Source organism: Carassius auratus, chromosome 28 (genome assembly GCF_003368295.1).
Source record: "Carassius auratus strain Wakin chromosome 28, ASM336829v1, whole genome shotgun sequence".
Classification (NCBI taxonomy): Eukaryota; Metazoa; Chordata; class Actinopteri; order Cypriniformes; family Cyprinidae; genus Carassius; species Carassius auratus.
The window spans coordinates 12,144,144-12,163,791 of record NC_039270.1 but is presented as its reverse complement, the minus strand read 5'-3'; the positions used below and the strand labels follow the sequence as shown (position 1 = coordinate 12,163,791).

General features: G+C 35.1%; 1 protein-coding gene across 1 annotated transcript in view; it reads right to left on the bottom strand.

The window, feature by feature from the left end:
* Positions 1-16,903, bottom strand: part of LOC113046800 (netrin-1-like) — a 58,892-nt gene extending 41,989 nt beyond the window's left edge. The window contains exons 1-2 of the mRNA XM_026207803.1: positions 16,652-16,903; positions 15,437-16,483 (exon numbers count right to left, since the gene is read on the bottom strand). Coding sequence (XP_026063588.1) covers positions 15,437-16,451 — 1,015 coding nt within the window. The 5' untranslated portion in view covers positions 16,452-16,483; positions 16,652-16,903. The remainder of the gene's footprint in view (positions 1-15,436; positions 16,484-16,651) is intronic.
* Between the last annotated feature and the right edge of the window lie 2,745 nt (positions 16,904-19,648).

The window sequence follows — 19,648 nt, the reverse complement described above, 5'->3', positions numbered from 1 at the left end:
AGGTAAGCTATATCAGAAAGGCTAGTGATAGCAAGCTAGCTTTGAAAGCAAAAACCCCACCTTCTCTGCATAATCACTCTTTAAAGCCACGCCTCCCGCAAACAAATGAACGCACTCAGACAGACCAGGGGCTAACCTGTGACATGATGAAAGATGGCTTTGGTGCAGAATTGAGTTTACCTCATGTCTCATTCACCACTGAGAAAACATTACAGTACAGTGCATATAATATTATAATAATAGCACCTTTCATTCATGCTGGAATGCACTGAAGATGTATCATGTCTGCCCAAACAGGGTGCACAGAGGTATGCAAATACATATTTAACAGGCAGGCAAGACAACCTAACATAATGTTTGGACGGGACATTTTGGTTGGACGAACATATTATGGTCCTATGGCTTCCACAGATGATATAAATACATATAAATATATTTATACCACTTAATTTACTAAATGCTATAATGGTGTGAAGAGACTTTAAGAAAACCCTGGCTTTGAGTGAGTGTTTAAAAGACACCAACTAAAAATGGAAAACGGTTTGAGCATTTTGGCTGTTCTTTTACACAGCAACGGTGTTTTGGGGGCCTAAAAATAAAACTTTTGAAAACTCTTTTTAAAATACAAGTTTTTAAAAAACAATTCCATTATCATATCTGTCTAATGTTGACTATGAAAATGTACAAACTTGTGAAAATGGGGATGTCATGCACATGTGTACTACATGTTCAGTCTGTTTGTTTAGTAGGCGTTTCTCAATGTCAAGGATACTTCCTTGGCAGGACTGGTCCTTCCAGGTCACTTTCTTCAGAGGCTAGGTGAGACTCCTCTTTCGCATTCAGAGAACACGTAAATGGAACAGGCTAGCAAGTGCACGTAATTGCGTCATTACGTCAGTGAAAAGGTCCGTTTGAATAACGCTGTGAATGGTATCATTAAATTACTTTGGAGAACTTAACTAGTTATTTATAAAAGAAATGCCGTTGACGCAACCAATTGTTAAATGACAGGTCCGATTCAGTTAACCATTTGTATTTGTATAATTTACAATATCAATAGGTAGTAATTTTTACTGGCATTTAAATGTCAAACTTTACTTATATTTACTACAGTTGTAACAAATGTTTAGTAACATAAATAAAAACCGTTAACGTTCCGACTCCGCTAACGTTCGACATTTTTTACTTTTCTTTTTTTTTTTTTTTTTTTTTTTTTTTTTTTTTTATTCAAGAAATTGGATGAAAATATACAATCACATTCAGGAGAACATTAACAAATAAAGAAGATAGAGAAGAAGAGGAGAAATAAAACACAATAAAGGGGTTTGTAGCTTATAATCAAGAGAAAGAGAGAGAGAAAAAAAAAAAGTATATATATTATAATAATAATAAAATTAAATAAATACACAAATACATTTTAAACCAATGAAGGAAAGCTATCTAAGCTTAATCAGTCATTAGAAATACATTTTTCATATAAATCCAAAAACCTGACACATTTTTTATTGTTAGTTAAACAAAAAGATTTGAGCAGTGAGTCAATCTCAATCAGGAAATGTGAAAAAGTAGGAATTGAGCCCATAAATTTTTGCTTATGGATGAAAAATTTGCCGAACAAAATAAAAAAGTTGAATATATACTCTTTAGATTTGTTGGCAGATTCAGAGTAATAACATATAATATCTTTCAAGCTAAAAGATTGTGCAAAGATAGGGGGTTTGTTTAAATGGGAATACAAGTCAAGCCAAAATTTCTGAACAAACTCACAAGAATAAAATAAATGTATTAGGGTTTCCTCTTCATTGCCACAAAATATGCAGGTACTAGGAATATCAACATATTTAGAAACAGATGAGTTAACGGGATATATTTTATGCAGTATTTTAAAGTGAATTTCTTTAGTCTTATTAGGAATAAAATATTTATGAGGCAACAACCATGCTCTTCTCCAATCTATATTATTAATTAAAGCAGCCCAATGGGATCTACCCCGAGGAACAATGAGGTCTCTCTTTTGAAATATCTGGCGAACATGTTTATTATTACATTTCTTGTCATAAATGCCAATGCCGCCCAGTAACAAAGCCGATTCCTTCATATCTCTTTTGGTGTATAATATATGGCCTTTAACCAGATGCATTAAACCTGAGGGAATAGCTCTAAGAACATTATTATATTCTTTGAAAGGAATAGGAAAGTCATGGACAGTCATGAAGCGTTCATACGACAAGACATTGCCAAAATTGTCAAATAAAGAAAAAATATAAATTAAACCTCTGTTAAACCAATTAGTGTAAAAAAGAGACTTGTTCCTAACAGTTATATCCATATTATTCCACAAGAGAGTTTTATGTGGTGAGAAGTTGTGAACGTAACACAGCTTCCACGCAAGAAGAGCCTGTTGATGAAAATTAGCTAATTTAACCGGGAGCTTATTATGCATATAATTACATTTTAAGATAAAGGGGAGGCCTCCAATTTTATTGAATATATAATTAGGAATAAAGAACCATAAAGAATTTGGATTTAATAAACATCTTCTTAGCCAATTTATTTTAAAAGTGTAAATGGTATTATGAAAGTTTATAGCTTCAAGTCCCCCATCACTTCTACAACTAGATATCACTGCTTTTTTAAGTTTGTGAGACCTGTTTTTCCATATAAAGTCAAAGAGAAGTTTATTAACACCTTTGATAGTACAATCATTGACATATAAAGAAAGTGAAGGATAGACGAAGCGAGAAAGACCTTCCGCTTTAGAGAGGAGAACCCTACCATAAAGCGAGAGGTCTCTCTGTAGCCAAAGATTAAAAATATTTTGAGTCTTCTTTAATCTACTAGAAAAATTAAGTTGTTGTCTGGCTATTACATTTTTTGATACATAAATACCCAAATACTTTATTGTGTCTTTAACTGGAATACCCTGAATTAATGTGTCATCACATTTATGCAGTGACATTATCTCACATTTGGACAAATTTAGCCTTAACCCAGAAGCACACGAGAAATGTTTAATTATCTGAATAGCTATAGAAAGTTGACTTTTATCTTTTAAAAAAAGAGTGGTATCATCCGCTAGCTGAGAGATTTTAATTTCCCTATCAAAAATGGAGATACCTTTAAAAATCTGATTATGTATTACACTTAATGATAATAATTCAGTAACCAAAATAAATAAAAAAGGGGAAATCGGGCAACCCTGTCTGACACCACGTCTTATAGAAAATCTTTTAGAGGTGAACATATTAACTATGACAGAACTTGTTATTCCTTTATAAAACATTCTAATGATATTGACAAATGAAGACCCGAAACCAAACAATTTAAGAGATTGCAGAAGAAATTCATGCTCAATGGTGTCAAAGGCCTTGTAAAAGTCTAAGAAAAGCATAATAGCATCAGATTTCACAAAGTCAGCATAATCCAATAAATCTAAAACAAGTCTTAAGTTATTACTAATGTGCCTGTCTTTAACAAAACCTGACTGTGTTTCTGAAATAATATGATTAAGCTTAAATTTTAATCTATTTGCGTATACTAAGGCCAAAATCTTATAATCAACTGTCAGAAGTGTAATTGGTCTCCAATTATCAATTAAGAGAGAATCTTTTTCAGGCTTTGGGATAAGGGAAATAATACCCTGTTTCATTGATGAAGTCATTTCTCTCTGAGCAATGCATTCACTATACATAAGAAACAAAGGGGAGTGTATTAAATCCCAGAAATGAATATAAAATTCTACGGAAAAACCATCAACACCAGGGGATTTCTTTTTTTTCATAGAAAATAAAGCCAATTTAATTTCCTCTATTGTCAAAGTGGCCTCACAAATATCTTTAAATTCATTATCAATGACAGGAATATGATTTCTAATTGTTTCCAAAAAATTCTCACAACTATCCATATTAAATTCAGAGGTGTAAAGGTCATTATAAAAGGCAGTAACAAAAGTAGAAATTAATTTTGGATCTGTGCATCTGACACCATTAATATTAAGAGCGGTTAATGAATTTTTTCTGCAATTCCTCTTCTCTAATGCAAAAAAATAACTGGAATTGGTCTCTCCTTCCTCGAGCCATTTTGCTCTAGATCTAATAAAAACCCCTCTAGCCAAGTCCAAATAAGCTTGGTTAATTTGAAGATTTAACTCCCTTAAATGTAATTCTTCTTCCGGAGTTAATTTTTTTTGCAATAAAATATTTATTTTATTTAATAGTTCAGTTATATTTTTATTTTTAGAGGCTTTTAAGTCTTTACTTCGTCTAATAGCAATCTGCCTAGCCTTATATTTAAAAAATTCCCATTTCACTTTATAGCTGTCCTCATTTTTTTTTGAAAATACATCTGAAAGTAAGTTTTTGATACTATCATTAAAGGAAGCATCTTTTAAAAGGGAGTTATTAAACTTCCAATAACCACGTAACCTATGAATTTTATCAGCATTGCTACACAATTTTAAGCTTATTTGTTTATGATCTGACAGGGGCGCAAATGAATGAGAAATATCTTTAATAAAATGAAGAGCTGAGCAAGAGAGCAAAAATAAATCAATTCTTGATTGGGAAGATCTATTTCTATTAGACCAAGTGAATTCGTGTAAATCAGGGTGAAAAAAACGCCATGTATCAGTAAGAGAAAATTCTGCACATAATGATAAAATGTTGCTATTAAGATAAAGACCATCGTTACCTCTAGGAGGAAATCTGTCCAAAGTGCCGTCAACACACTCATTAAAATCACCGCCTATAATCACAAAAGAGTCAGGGTATTTAACAAGTGTTACTTTTAATTCAGAAGTTATCTGAGCAAAGAGAGACCTATTATCCGATCGAGAATTACAACCATAAATATTGCAAATAACAAAGTTTGAGTTATCCTGTTTAAACGACAAAATAATCCATCTCCCTTCGTCAGACGACCTTACCCCAAGTATTTGCCCTTTAAATTTGTGTAAAAGAATTAAGACTCCAGCTGAGTGATTAGAGCCATGGCTACAATATATAGTATTACCCCACTGATTTTTCCAAAATTTTACATCCATTTCACATGAGTGTGTTTCCTGAAGAAGGATTATGTCAGACTCACTGCTTTTACAGAACAAAAAAACAGCTTTCCTCTTTACAGCATCACGTAAACCCCTTACATTTAAAGATACAACAGAAAAAGAGTTAAATTTAAACTCCATTAACCCCCTCCCCCAAAAAAATCTTACACTTCTTAAATTTGAGTAAACAAAAATTCTCAATTGAGATAGGAACAATATATAACCAAACATAATTCTAGAGTACAAAGTTAAATAATATATATTTCACAACCTTGCATGTTACTCTATAGCAAGTACGCAAAAAGAACTGAATGTCAGTTTGAATAATGAACGTAATAAACAAAGATAAATAGACAACACTCTCCAGCCTTTAACTTTGTAAGTTCAATAAGAGGAACCATAAGCGATTCATAATATTTGAGTGTATTAACAATATTTGGTCAATTAGACCGCCCTCAAAAGTAGGTCAATCATCAAATCAAGTTTCAAAATTTGGATGACTAGTAGGTCCCTAGCACTAATGTGGTTAAGAACCATTAACATTAACAATGAGACAAGACTATCTCACATCAACGTAATTGAATCTTTTTCCATCGATTAATGCGAAAGAGCCGCGAAAGGAGGCTTTTTTACCCTCATCTCTGGCTTTTTTAACAAGAGGCCAAAGTTTCTCTCTGGCGATCCTATCTTCCGGTGAAAGGGCTTCGGTGAGTCGCAACTTCTTTTCGAAAAGGAATTTACAGCCTCTGGCAGCTTGCCAAACAGTGTCGCGAAAACGACGGAGAGCAAACAAAATGATGATGGACCTGTGGGAACCATCCCCTCTCTTCGGGCCAAGACGATGTGCAATGTCAATTGCACCCTCAAGATCATCGCTGATGCCAGGCACTACGTTGCTAAGGACATCAATAACAACTTTCCGAGCATCCTCTCCATCTCTCTCTTTCACGCCGTGTAATTTTAATGTCCATTTCCAGCTATAGCGCTTGCTTTCTCCAATTTCGGCCTTCATGGTTTTATTCGCATTTTGGAGCTCCTGAATCTCCGTAGCCACAACTTTCAGAGACTCCTTATGCATTGCTACCTCAGTAACAAGCTGAGTAACAGTAGAGGACAGAGTTTCAATCTGCTTAGCCGTTGACCCAGTTGTTATTTCAATTGCTGAAATTTTCTGGAACATTTGATCGTACTTTCCAGAGAGCTCACGAATAGCTGTCAGAATTTCCACTGAGGTGTCGCTACTATCCCGAGGATCTCTTTTCGTTTTCTTTGGTGCAGGTTTTAAGGGAGTTTCAGGTAGAGGGATCGCAAGGAGATCATTCATATCTGGGTGTGAGTCAAACCAGTTGTTAAGATCCCCAGCGTTTCCTGATGAACTCAAATCCACAGAGGAGATGACGCTAACATTCACTTCAGCACTTTTAACAGGCTCCATAGTTGACGCTCTTGTTGTCTCGTTGGAAATCTGTCTAATTTTCTTTCTGCCCATAGATAAATCAGCGCAAGGTGAGTAATACGAGTAGAAAAATCACTTTCACATTTATTCACAAAAAACAAACCCAATTATCACGGTTATATAATCGTCCTATTTCAAATTTCCTGATGACACCTCCGAAACGCGTCCACCTATCACGCCGCCATCTTGGCCTCCATTTTTTACTTTTCTAACAAACGTTAGATAGCAAAGCTGCACGCATAGGATTGTGGGTGTTTGAGAGCGCGAAGAGCACGAAGGATACACATTTGCATCCTTTCCTGTGTATGGGATATTCTTCGAACGAAGGACTCAGTCCTTGGTTGAAATTCCGAGGATCCTCGACATTGGAACAGTCCTTCGACGGATGTCGATGACGTAGCATCCTCGAAATACTGACTACCGAGGATCCTTCCTTGACATTGAGAAACACCTCCTGTTTCTTTACAAAGTGGCATTGCCACCTTCTTGTTTTCCTTCTTTTTTAATGGCGGTTGGCCTCCATCTTTTTGGTGGATTACCACCCCCCTCTGTTCTGGAGTGTGGAACAGTAAGTAAATTAATTCTACTATAAATTAGGGGTTGAGGGGGACAAATGAGGAATGCACCCCCCCCCCCTGTATACTTCTGTAACATTATCATTAAACACCCCAACCTAATCAGCACGTTTTTCTTTCCTTTTAATCTCTAACAGAGGCCAATGTACCTCTGGACATTTTATCTTCCATGGAGCCATGACTGAATGTACTATTGTAGAACTAATTTTCATATCAATCAAACCAAGATCTTTTGCTATTTTGTGCCCTATATGACCAAAGTTGTCCTTTTTACTTCTCTCTTTCAGCCAGCATTCCTTCAGCACTTCTATTGTGGGATGCAAGTCATTGTGCCCCTGCAAATTAACCCAGTAGTTTGCAATCAGATGCTTCCTTCTTACTTCCAGTGGTATTTCTCCTAGCTCTATCCGTATAGCTGAGACAGACAATGTCTTAAAATCTCCACTACACACTCACAATGCCTGAGCCTGAATTACATCCATTTTTTTAGATGAGATCTAGCTGCTGATGTATACACTATACTGCCATAGTCCAACGTAGATGTAATGCAGGCCTCATAAATTATTTTCAATGATTGGCAATTTGCAAAACCCATTCTCTACCAACCAAGCATCTCATTACATTTTTGCAGTGCCACCTACTGGCATGGCATGCATAATACAGTGGCTTTAGTTGTTTTTGCATTTCCATTTGATGGGTATCATTTTGACAACATTGTTGTTTGTATGCTGTTGAGTAAATGTAACCTAAGAGTGTACTGTACAGTGGAGGATTACTCAAAATAAAAAATTCAATTTCAAGTGCAAATAGCAATATATGTATAAATATATAGAAGATAGAAATTCCTTCAGTCATTTATTCAGTATAATAATAAATATAATTTGTTACTGTTCAATACTGCCACAGAACTATTTTATTCAGTTTCAGCATTTCACAGATGAGCCTTTATTTTTCCCAAAACAGGTGTATTTTAAAAGTGACTTCATCACAGGACCTGAAACCTGCCGGAAAGCTTTGGCAAGAATTTCGACCCCGTGGATGAAACACCAGCACAGACATCCAAAAAGAGATTCAAATAATACCCAAAAGGCCGATCGTAAATATACACCGACTGACGGGGGATTAAAAACATAAATATTAGCAGGGAAACAAGCAGAAGGCCAAAGCAAGCAGACCCTTCCACCAGAAAACGGACCACCTCTCCTAACCAGCCTCTAAAAGCAGGATATATCGTGTTTTCTCTGAACTCCCATAAAGCCAAACAAAGCCTTTTGGCTCATAAGTCATGTGTGTTTTGAATTATGAGCTCAACAAAACAAAATCCCTAAAACATGGAGCTCTTTGCCCAGAGCACTGGTGATACACTGGGGTTTGGATTTTGAAATCCCAAAATACATCCCTTTTGTGTTTTCTTTGTCTTGTTCTGTTCTGCTGTTTCTTTTTTCTTACCCCGGTACTTTACCACAAAATCACAAGCCTGCGATCCTACAGTTTTGGTTAGTCAAACAATGCTTGTGGTTTCGTGGATGTTTTTAAAAAGGCTATAAATAAAAGAAATGTAATATTAAAGACTTGTTCTCTAGAGGAAAAGTATTGCATAAACAGTCAATAGCAAGTAAGTGTTTTTTTTTTTTTTTTCGTCTGCATTTTGTTTTTAAAATGGTGTTTCCCAAAGAATTATGTAAAAAAAAAAAAGTTTCTTCAAAACACAAAAAAAGATATTTTGAAGACAAATAGTTTATGGTAACCACTAACCTCCATAGTATTGGGGAAAAAACTACTATGAAAGTTAATGGCTACCGTCAATTTTTGAACAAACACACACACAAACGTTTGCCTACATTCTTCAAAATATCTTCTCTTGTGTTCAACAGGAGAAAGAAACTTGAACAACAAGAAGGTTAGTAAAAAAGAACAATTTTCATTTTTGGCTAAACTATCCCTTTAAGGTTAAGGATGTGAGCAAGTATTTGTAAATGTTATAAATGTTACACTTATGTGCACAACTTGAGTTGAGCAGAGATGTGGCACAGTTAACTTTACGGAGAAAAAACGTAATGAAAGAAGCTCACATTTATTTTATTTATTTATTTTGTTTTTTTAGATCTGATAAGGAAGTAACAGCTATCTCAATGGCAGATCTTAATCCACTGTGGACTGTGTGTTTTCTGTCCTGATGTTGAATGGTTTGCCCTGAGTGAGTCACGGAGTCAGCTGACTGCAGGGGCATTAGGAGATGTGTAAGTTTCCATGCAGTTGGTGTCAGAAGCAGCTCTGCTTCCCATTAGCAGCTCAAACTTTTTTCTATCTCTAGCATTTGTTTTCATTTTTGTGGCTTCATTTTCTTCTCATTTAGGGACAGGGGGCACACATACGTAGTTTTGTGTGATTTAAACTATTTAATTTCCTGTTTTTAACAAATAACTTGATATTCTGAGGCACATTGATAACAGAAGGTTCTTAACAATTTGTCTAACCCCAAACTGCTTTGTGACGAGAAAACCTGAAGATTTTTTATGTTTTTTTTATACTATGAAATGATATCCAAGATTTTAGACCTGTCAGATTTCACAGCGGGTGGGGCTGTACTCATTTGCATTTATGCATTTGGCAGATGCATTTAATCAAAGCGACTTGTACTGAATTTTAGGTCTATCACTGCATGCATTCCCTGGGAATCAAACCCATGACCTTGGGCTTGCTAGTTCCATGCTCCAGTGTTTGAACTAAAAGTGCTTTCCCCTTTCTACTCAGTGTGATGCTAAAGTAATGCAAACTAAGTTATAGATTTTTGTTTAAATCTGGAATTATAAATAATATATTAAAATAAAATAAAAAAAAACGATAAATTGCTGTTTTATTTTGTCATGATGTTAATAATTGCAATACTTTTTTATAGAAATCAAGTAATTGCTTAAATATAATCTCATTATTATTATAAATAATATAATAAAAAATCAAATATCAATTCAAATTTCTGTAAAATACCATAATATAAAAAAATAGGTTAAAATGACATTTGTTCCTGAAAACTGAGCTAGAGGAATTTTACTCCTTTTTACTCAATGTAACGCTGCAGCAAGAAACTATTATAATTTTAATATAATATTATATAATATTTTAAATATATATATATAGGTTTTTTTTTTAATGGACAAATTCAAATTTAAAAGGGCTAAAATATTACTTAAAACTGTTTGTGCAAGAGGAATTGTTCCCCTTTTTATTCAGTGTGAAACTTCAAATCAAGTAACTGATAAAAACTAAGTTAAAAGAAAAAAAATTCTTTAAAAAAAATTATTATTATTATTATAAAATAATACAATACACATTTTTTTTCAAAATGTGAAACAGTTTTAGTTTAATTAAATGAAATTTGTTCCTGAAAGCTCCACTAACACCTTTAAACACACACGAGGAACTGAATGTCTAGCAGTCATTGTTTTCTGCAGGGGGCTGCAGAGGCAGAGGCTTTATGACATCACCCTTTTGCACAACTCTTTCATCAGACTTTGGTTGGTCCGAAAACCACAGATGGTCCGCAGATCTCGAGCGGCTCTTCATGGTAGCCCAGAAATCTGCTCATGGTTCCTTTTAGTCTGCTCGCATCACAGCAGGCCAAAAAACACCACGACCCCAAGGACCACAGTGGAACAATGCAGAGAGATCCAACACAAGACAATTCCAGCAGTCTGCTCTGTGTCAAGAGCTGCGATGCAGGTCTGCCTTAATTAGCTTCCACGCACGGGTTAACTTGCTTACGTGAATGTTTAGTCCACAACAAAGTTTTGCTAACAGAAACAGCAATCTGTAAACTATATTTCATTTCATTTTAGGGCAATTCCTGATAGAAGTCTACTCATTTATCAGGAGCGCAGGAATGCCTCATGTCTATTTGTAAGTTGTCATTTTAACCTATTTTTTTTATATTATGAACTTTGAGAACTTTGTGTTGGATGGAGGTTTGAGCTAATTTGGTATTGATTTAATCACAAAATATTGAAAACCTCCTGTCTGATGAAGACATATTTGTGCACAGTGAAAATTAATGTTTTGAAAGTTTCCAAAGAAGCGGAATTTTCATATGGTTTCCAAGTCTGCACATGCTTTTAGTAAAAAAAAAAATAAAATAAAAAGAAGAAGATGAAAGATGAAAGTTTTGATCTTAGGAATGCTGTGGGTTATCAATAAAATTGTATACTTTTATCATAGGAGATTTTATCATCATTGTATGGAAGCCTGTTTCCAACAAAAAATAATGGGATAAAAAAACAAAACCTTTTCTCATTTTTTCAGAATTGCGAGATAGAAATCGTGAGACAAAATGTTGTAATTAACTTTTGTTTTTTTATTCCATGGTCTAAACGAAAAAAAAAAAGAAAAAAAAGAAACACGTAATTCTGAGGGAAAAAGTCCAAATTGTGAGACATACTCAGAAATTCAAGAAGAAGTCAGAATTCTGTGCGTACATCTCACAATTCTGAAAAACAAAGTCCAGAAAGCAATTTGTCCTGTAACTTTTTCATTATGTGGTGGAAAAAGGCATCCATACCTTAGCCTTTTCAATCTAAAGTTTAAATACTAAATTAGCTATAAAATAGATAGGTGCATTATGAGATATATATTTAATTCAATTTTATGCCAGAGATCAAATCAAATGACACATTTAGCTCTTTTAACTCCACAAAAATGATTTTTGCATTGTGTCAGTGTCATATCTGTGTAACTGAGAGAGATCCTGAGTCTGATAATCAGATTTTGTTATATCGCTTCTCACATCTTACAAAGATACAGCATTCACATACCAAGCCATCAGTAGCTCTGATAGATAGTTATGCATGAATAGTTTATGAAAGGTTAAATGCGTCATAAACAGTGGCATCATGCACCTGATTTTTTGAGCAGGTGTTAGTGTCAATTCTGGCTTACATGACAATCTAATGTCATTTAAAATAAACTCCTGTACTTCTTTTAAAATAAACTCCTGTACTTCTTTTAACTCATTTTAAATATTTTAACTAATTTTGAAAGCTGAGGTCTCTTAAGTTGTATCTAAAGTGTTTTATCTTCATCCTCCACAATGCAGATGTGGAATATATTACAGGAAAATACACACATATAACTTTTACAGTACAAAAATACAAAAACTCTGAAAGCTACTATATACTGAGACATCTCTATGTCTTAAACAGTTGATGAATTTAAAATACATCAAAATATTTGTAATAAATTGTGTCATCCGTGTGCATTCTGGATTACTAGACAAGTTAAACCCCTAAAATAAAATACTTAATTTTTTAGCTATTTCATGTAGCAGAACTTTCTGTTTGAAACAAATGATCATGATTGGACTGGCCAAATTTACACAAGCAAATAAATGATTTATTTCAAGACATTTTAGAGCTTTTTTAAACAAATATGCAAATGTATTTCCACTTATGCATAACTGTTTTCAGAAGCTGCATTTAAAATTGTTTAATTGCACAAGACATGATACTTTTAATTGTAAAATCTATAAATTATTTTTTAAACAGTTTTTAGGTATTTTTCTATCAAATAATTTATTATATTTATTATCAATAAAAGTGACACTGTAATTTTAACCTCTGCACATGACTTAAAAAATATTATATTATATTATATTATATTATATTATATTATATTATATTATATTATATTATATTATATTATATTATATTATATTATATTATATTATATTATTCTCTGTATTTTTAAAGTAATGTGGTGATAGTTAATGCATTTATTTCAAATAGCAGGCGTGGTTTTAGTGTTAGCAAAAGAACTGAATGCATCTGCAAGGTTAGACCTTTATCTTAAATATTTTTATCATCATAATGCACAAATGTGGAATAAATAATAATAATAATAAAAATAACATTATAACTGCATGACATATTTTAGTCTGCTGGCTTTTTACCCTGCATGTTTTTGTAAGTTTGGCAAAAAAAAATGTACAGTGCATACATAAAATCTGGAAGTATCTAGATAACATTCCTATCATCGTGTGAATGCTACACCTAATTTGCCACAAATACCTTTTTTACACCTAATTTGCTACCAAATTGCCTTGCCCACCTCATTCCACAGAGTAGAATGGACAGAAAGACTTCCTCTTAATTATGAGACACCTAATCAAAGCAAGCTAATTTGTACCAGATGTAACAATCTCTTTGAAAAAAGTTTGAGACAAAACTTTTGACCAGACTTTTTTCTTCGTGTTTTTTTTTTTTTTTTTGGCTGATCTCATTTACAATCAGTCTTCCTGTTCACCTCTGGATTGTCGCGTGCAAAAGCACAGAGTGAGAAAACAGCTTCTGTCAGTCATCTCTCATATCATGATGGTGCCCTCATTCTCCATTCATGGGAATGAACTTTTATTTATAACCACAGGCCCACTGACACACATTCATCTACTGTGCAACAATGTTTGCGTGTGCGTGACGGCCATCTGTCAGGAGCGTTTGATATCTGTTCACACGTTTTTCATTTAGTTTTTGAGTTCACCAAGTGACAACAACCTCATCAAATATCATTTGCTGACAGCTTGATTTTTTTTTTTTTAGGGAGTCATGTTTAACACGGCATGAATAGAATAGAGAAAATCTGTTTATGATAGTAAATGTGACAGGCCATAAAAAGAGCAACTTAGAAATTTGATGAAACTACTGAAGGAGCCTTTATGATGAATGCAAAATGATTAGTCAAAAATGAAAGTAATTATACAGTTCTTTCACAATGACACAGATACTATTTTTTTTTCCTGAATTGGAAACGGACTTTTCATCTGGAACCCAGCAGTTTACTTTCAACTCGACAAAACAAACAACAAGACTGATGTAATCTTCCCTTCAATCTGATAATGACACCTGCCTTGCAATAACACGACAAGTCTTTTCAGCAGATCTCGCCCTCCAGAACGTTTCCTTCCACAGAATGGGTGTTGAAAGGCACTTCCAAACTCAGTTACACCCACCCACCCATTAAGCGGAACAACTATGAGCACGATATGGCAGTCTGTATAACATGTGAGTGATTCCAAGCTAAATTTGTTGCAAAAATAAAAACAGTAGTAAAAAATGCAACAGTAGTTTGTTTTAAAATGAGATTGCAACCGATTTGTTTTAATCTATAATCAAATGTCTCGAATCTGATCTATTAATCACTTGCAGGAGTAATGTGAATTATGTGGGATTATATAATAGGATTTATGCGGAAACATGGACACATTGTTAGGCGTTCACATGAGTAAAATGTGGGTAAAAGTCATTTTCTGAAGTATTCCTCTCATTAATTATGTGAATAAAAGGCCTATTCATCTTAAAAAAATCTTGCAATAACGTAAATAATATCTAAATTAATTTACATATTTTTAATTATAATGAATGCAGATTGTTTGGAGCATTTTAACAGCCTAATTGAATAAGCCAGTGTGCACTGCTCAGATTGAGAGTCTTTATTAGATTCATATGTTCAAAAGATTCTGATAGGAAAATGATGAAATATGAAAAAAAATAAAAAAATAAATAATAATCCTAAACTTCAGAAATTAAAAAGAAGTCTAATTTTGATTCAGTATGTTCATTTGCAGTAAGTGATGTTATACTTTTGGAACTAAAGTTGATCAATTAATTAAAAAAAAGAGAAAGAATGAAACTAAAGGCTGAGATCTGAGATTTTTTCTTTTAAGCTTATCACCCAATTTTTTTTTTTTTCATTTTAGAGATTTCTGCATCTTGCGAGGTCCAAAAATCTAAAACCACTAATGAAATATCAACATATTGAGCATTTTTGTACTCTAATATACATTTATCTTATTATATTCTGCCTATACCAATTTGAGAGAAAATAGCTTTCAGAGTAATCCAAACTATTTCAAAGTTTCAATGCATATTTAATGTAGCCTCGGACATTTGGACAAGGAAAACACTTCATTTGCACTAACAATCGTCACTGCGTTATATATGCAATAACCACAGATCCCAGTTAAAGCAGGAGACTTTCATTCATACATTTTCATATTTCACTATACCTCCATAATAACATTAACGCATGACTCATTAATGAAACCTATAATTAAATGTTTGCCTAAAAACAAATCATCAGCACCTGTTGAGCAGAAGTACATCAGAAATGACTCATGTATATTAAATGTAGCCTCAAACTTTAGACTGGGGAAACACCAATCATTTGCATCAACAATCGTCACTGCGTTATAACCACATACCTTAATTAAAGCAGGATACTATCATAATACCATTTATGACTCATTAATGAAACCTATTCTTAAATGTTAGCCTCAGGCTGCACTTGGTGAGGTAAAGCGCATCAGAAAGGACTCACCGACGCACTCGTTGGCCTCTCTGGCCGTCGCGCGTTGCCACGGCCGGTCGTAGTGGAACGGCTTACATCTGTCACACTCCGGTCCCGCCGTGTTGTGCTTGCACTCACACACCAGGTTCCCTTCGCGGTCCTTCACGCACTTTGACGCGTGCCCGTTACACTTGCACCGACCGCCGACCTGTAGGTCAGACACGGCGTAAAAATACGAGTCCCTGGCGAGCTCCGAGTCATCCTCGTTTTCATCCCCGAACGTGTGCAGCCGGTTGAAGGTCACTTTGATATCGGTGGCCGTGACCCAGTCCTGCAGGACGGGAGAGTTGTCAAAGTCGTGCGCGGAGGGTCTGCCGTCCAGCGTGCTGAACGCGATGAGGCCGCCCGTTAACGGCTGCATGTCCGTGTGCGAGTCCGTGCAGATCGCTTCCTGCTCGTTCTGCTTGGTGATCGCAGCCTTGCTCGGTTTGTTGTACATTTTCTTGCACTGGGTTGAGTAGAACTGAAAGGGCACCCAGGTTTTCCCGTAATCCATGGACTTGAAGATGGCCATGGACTCGGGGCGAGGAGAGCAGAACTGGAGGCTCACGTAAGTCACCTCGAACTTCTTCCCCAAGGACAGCGTCAAAGTCACGTTTTGCGGGTATTGCACGTAGTTCTCCGACTGCCAGCAGGTGAGGTTGTGAGGGTTGTTGAGGTCTGTCAGGTACGCAGGGGGATGCGACTTCTTGGGGTCCGTGGCGTCGCAGATGTTGCAGTCCCTCGATCTTTCCTCGTCCTTCTCGGTCGCCACGCAGTACCGTGACGCCGGAGCGCCGCAGGTGCTGGATACGCGCACGTCCTTTCCAAACGCGGAGTTCACAAAGTCGGGGATGCAGCGTCTGGGGTTGCCGTTCTCGTCGTAACACGGGTCCGGAGGAGAGGATTGAGCCGCGAACATACTCATCCCGTATCCACCGCGAGCACCGGCCACCATCCCGATGATGGACACCGTGGAGACGCACGTTACCAAAATCCTTATCATTGCAACGGGTCCTCGGTGTCCCTAAAACAACACTGAACAAATAAAGAAACTTTTGCATTTAACAAAAAAGAAGAAGACCGAAATGCATGTATTTATAATAATTTAGCTTGGAGTTTCCAATAGCTGTGCTATGTGTGAAAGATTTGTGCGTAATTACAGCAGACTTTTTTTTAAAGACAAATCCACAAAGTGCACTATACCTCTTTGCTCTGGTGGAGAAGTATGGCAAACCCTTCTAAAAACGAAATTATAGGGTACTCTCCCCTTCTTTTCTCTCTACCGGAAATGTTGTAATCTCTTTTCCCACTTTCAACCGATATGCAACAGAAAACCCGCTATTACTTTCCAAGGCTGCCTTTCTTCCTCTGCCTAACTCATTCACACCTCTGCCTCTCTGTGACTGAGTGTCGCAGCTCAGCCCTTCTCTCTTTCTGCTGCTCTGCCTGTGTTCAATAGGGGGTTCAGTCGTTTACCATTCTCTCTGTGCGCCTGCATGAGTAAAGCACTTTATTGCCCATGTGGGCAAAAAGCACAATGGAATTCTAATGTACGTTTATCTATAGTTGCATTCCCAGCTATTCATAGTGGAACTTTTGAATAGGCCTATCTGGAAAAGTAAAACCTTACTTAGTATTTATGCGTGTTGACAGCAGTTATTTGGGGGGTGGGGGGGGGGCTTTGCGTTATAAATAGGCTACAATTCGAATATTGATCTATATGTGTGTATAGGTTTTGCATTATTTTAACATTTTATTTGAAACTAAATGCATTGTTATATATATATATATATATATATATATATATATATATATATATATATATATATATATATATATATATATATATATATATATATATACATACATAAATTACATTAAATAAATAGGGCAGAAAAAAATCCCTATAAAAAATGATCACTAAATCACTCTTACTTTAAAACAGCACACAATATAAGCATACAATATACAACATAAATCAATACAAAAAATGTAAATTAATTAATAAACAAATAAAGGCCTTGGTGGATAGACAGACACACAGATTGACATGCAAATTATAGCACAGTCGTACATTTCGTTTTGAGTTGTAACCCAAACCTCTGTCACTGGATGTGGCGTTTAATCTGTGGAAACGTAAATAAATAGCATATGTACATCATAAATGTGCATTAAAATCCAGACGCAGATCTGATAAAGCAAAACCTCTGTTGGCCACCCACCGTGTCCCGTACCCACTTGTTGATTCACCGTTCCTCACAATAAAGAAACAGCGACACCGTGTGGTAGAGTGGAGAATAGTCTGACCAGCAGGAACTGGCCTGAATAAGCTCTTTTTTCATTTACTTTTATATTTGAAATTTGTTTTGGATCAGTGCAGGCACGATAATTGAGTAGGCATATCAATTACCCAATATTATATTATATATTATATATTATTAATATTTGGCCTAATTGGCCATCTTATATGATTCTATGAAGCAGGAAACGTGTTTTTTTTTTTTTTTTTTTTTTTTTGGTGTGTGTGTGTGTGTGTGTGTGTGTGTGTGAGGGCGGGGGGGGGGGGTCATTAAAAAAAAAAGATGTTCAAAGGTGTGTCTATTTTTTTTGCTCCAAAGTTTTAGGTTAATGCCAAGTTAATGCTGCTAATACTATAGTGTATTTTTTAGACTTTCATCATAGGCCATATGTATACTGCACACATAGTATTTTTATTATCTACTAAAAAAATAAACTTGTTAGAAAAAAAATAAATAAATTAGCAGTAGAAAAAAAATCTATAAATTAGCAGGCAGCTGCATTTACTATGCAATTTGTGATGTTTCAATAGAATATGAAGAGAAGTAAAGATTTAATCAGGAAACAATCGTTAGTGCTTGTATTCTGTTGTTGTGTGTTGAATCAGTGGAAGTGCAGGTTAACTGAAAGCCACAGTAGCAGAACAGTTAAAACAGCTACAAATTCATAAGTAGGGCCTATTCATCTTCTTAAAATGACTAAATAGATCACACATACTTTTTTGTTTCTATGTTATATTTCTTATCCTGCATGTCAGCTTTTCTCGCCACTGTCCTTGGTGCTGAAGTCATGGACAAAATGGAATAATGTCATTATTACAGGTCTCAGAGAAAAGGCAGCTTTGTAACTTTTGGTAGATTAAAGTCTTTAATGGTCAGCAAATGTTGGAATATATAAACATTTGTATGACTTCTGAAGTGTGATGTGTTTTTTAATTTTTTTTATTTTTAAGTATCCTTTTATATTTAAGTTTATTCAATAATGAAATGTTTACAAATATATTTTTATTTGAAAGTTCATCAAATAATTCAAATTTTGCTGAAAATTCACTCACCCTTAGGATATCCAAGATGAATTTGTTTCTTCATCAGAGCAGATTTGGATAAATGTATCATTACATCACTTGCTCACCAATGATCCTCTGCAGTGAATGGGTGCCGTCAGAATGAGAGTAAACAAACCTGATAAAAACATCTCATCAATCCATAAATAACATGTATGACTCCAGTCCATCAATTAACATCTTATGATGGATTTGTTTCTTACAAACTTGCACTTTACAAGAGATTAATTGATGGACTGGAGTGGTGTGGATTACTTGTGCATCGTTGTGATGTTTTTGTCAGCTATTTGGATTCTCATTCTGATGGCACCCATTCACTGCAGAGGGTCCACTTGTGAGCAAGAGATTTAATGCAAAATTTGTCTCAAAAACTAAGAGTGAGGTTCCCTCAAACTGTGGCTGCAACACATCATTACACAGCTTCTATTTTAGTATGGATGTGTTGTGGGTTGCTTCGCACTTAGTGCTACAAGAAAACTTCAGAGTTTTCCATCAGTGTATGGTTTTATTCGATTCATGTAGGCACAATGGATTTTTATGATGACTGACCAGTGATGACTCACACATCTATGCACAAATGCTCAAATACAGAACTTAGGTCAGTTTTTAGGACCACTAAAAACAGGAAATGCATGTGCATGTCACTGTTCTCGGGTCCTCTTTTTCATCAGCAAAGGTTAATGTCACAGATGAACTTCTTATTTTAGCCTTTTGGTGGTAATGTCATTACTCCGCCTATGTCTATATATACATATAACTTTTTTTTTTTTTTTTTTTTTTGTGCATGTAAAAATATGGTACAATAATTTGTCATTAGTCAAGCTCCGTATCTCCTTATC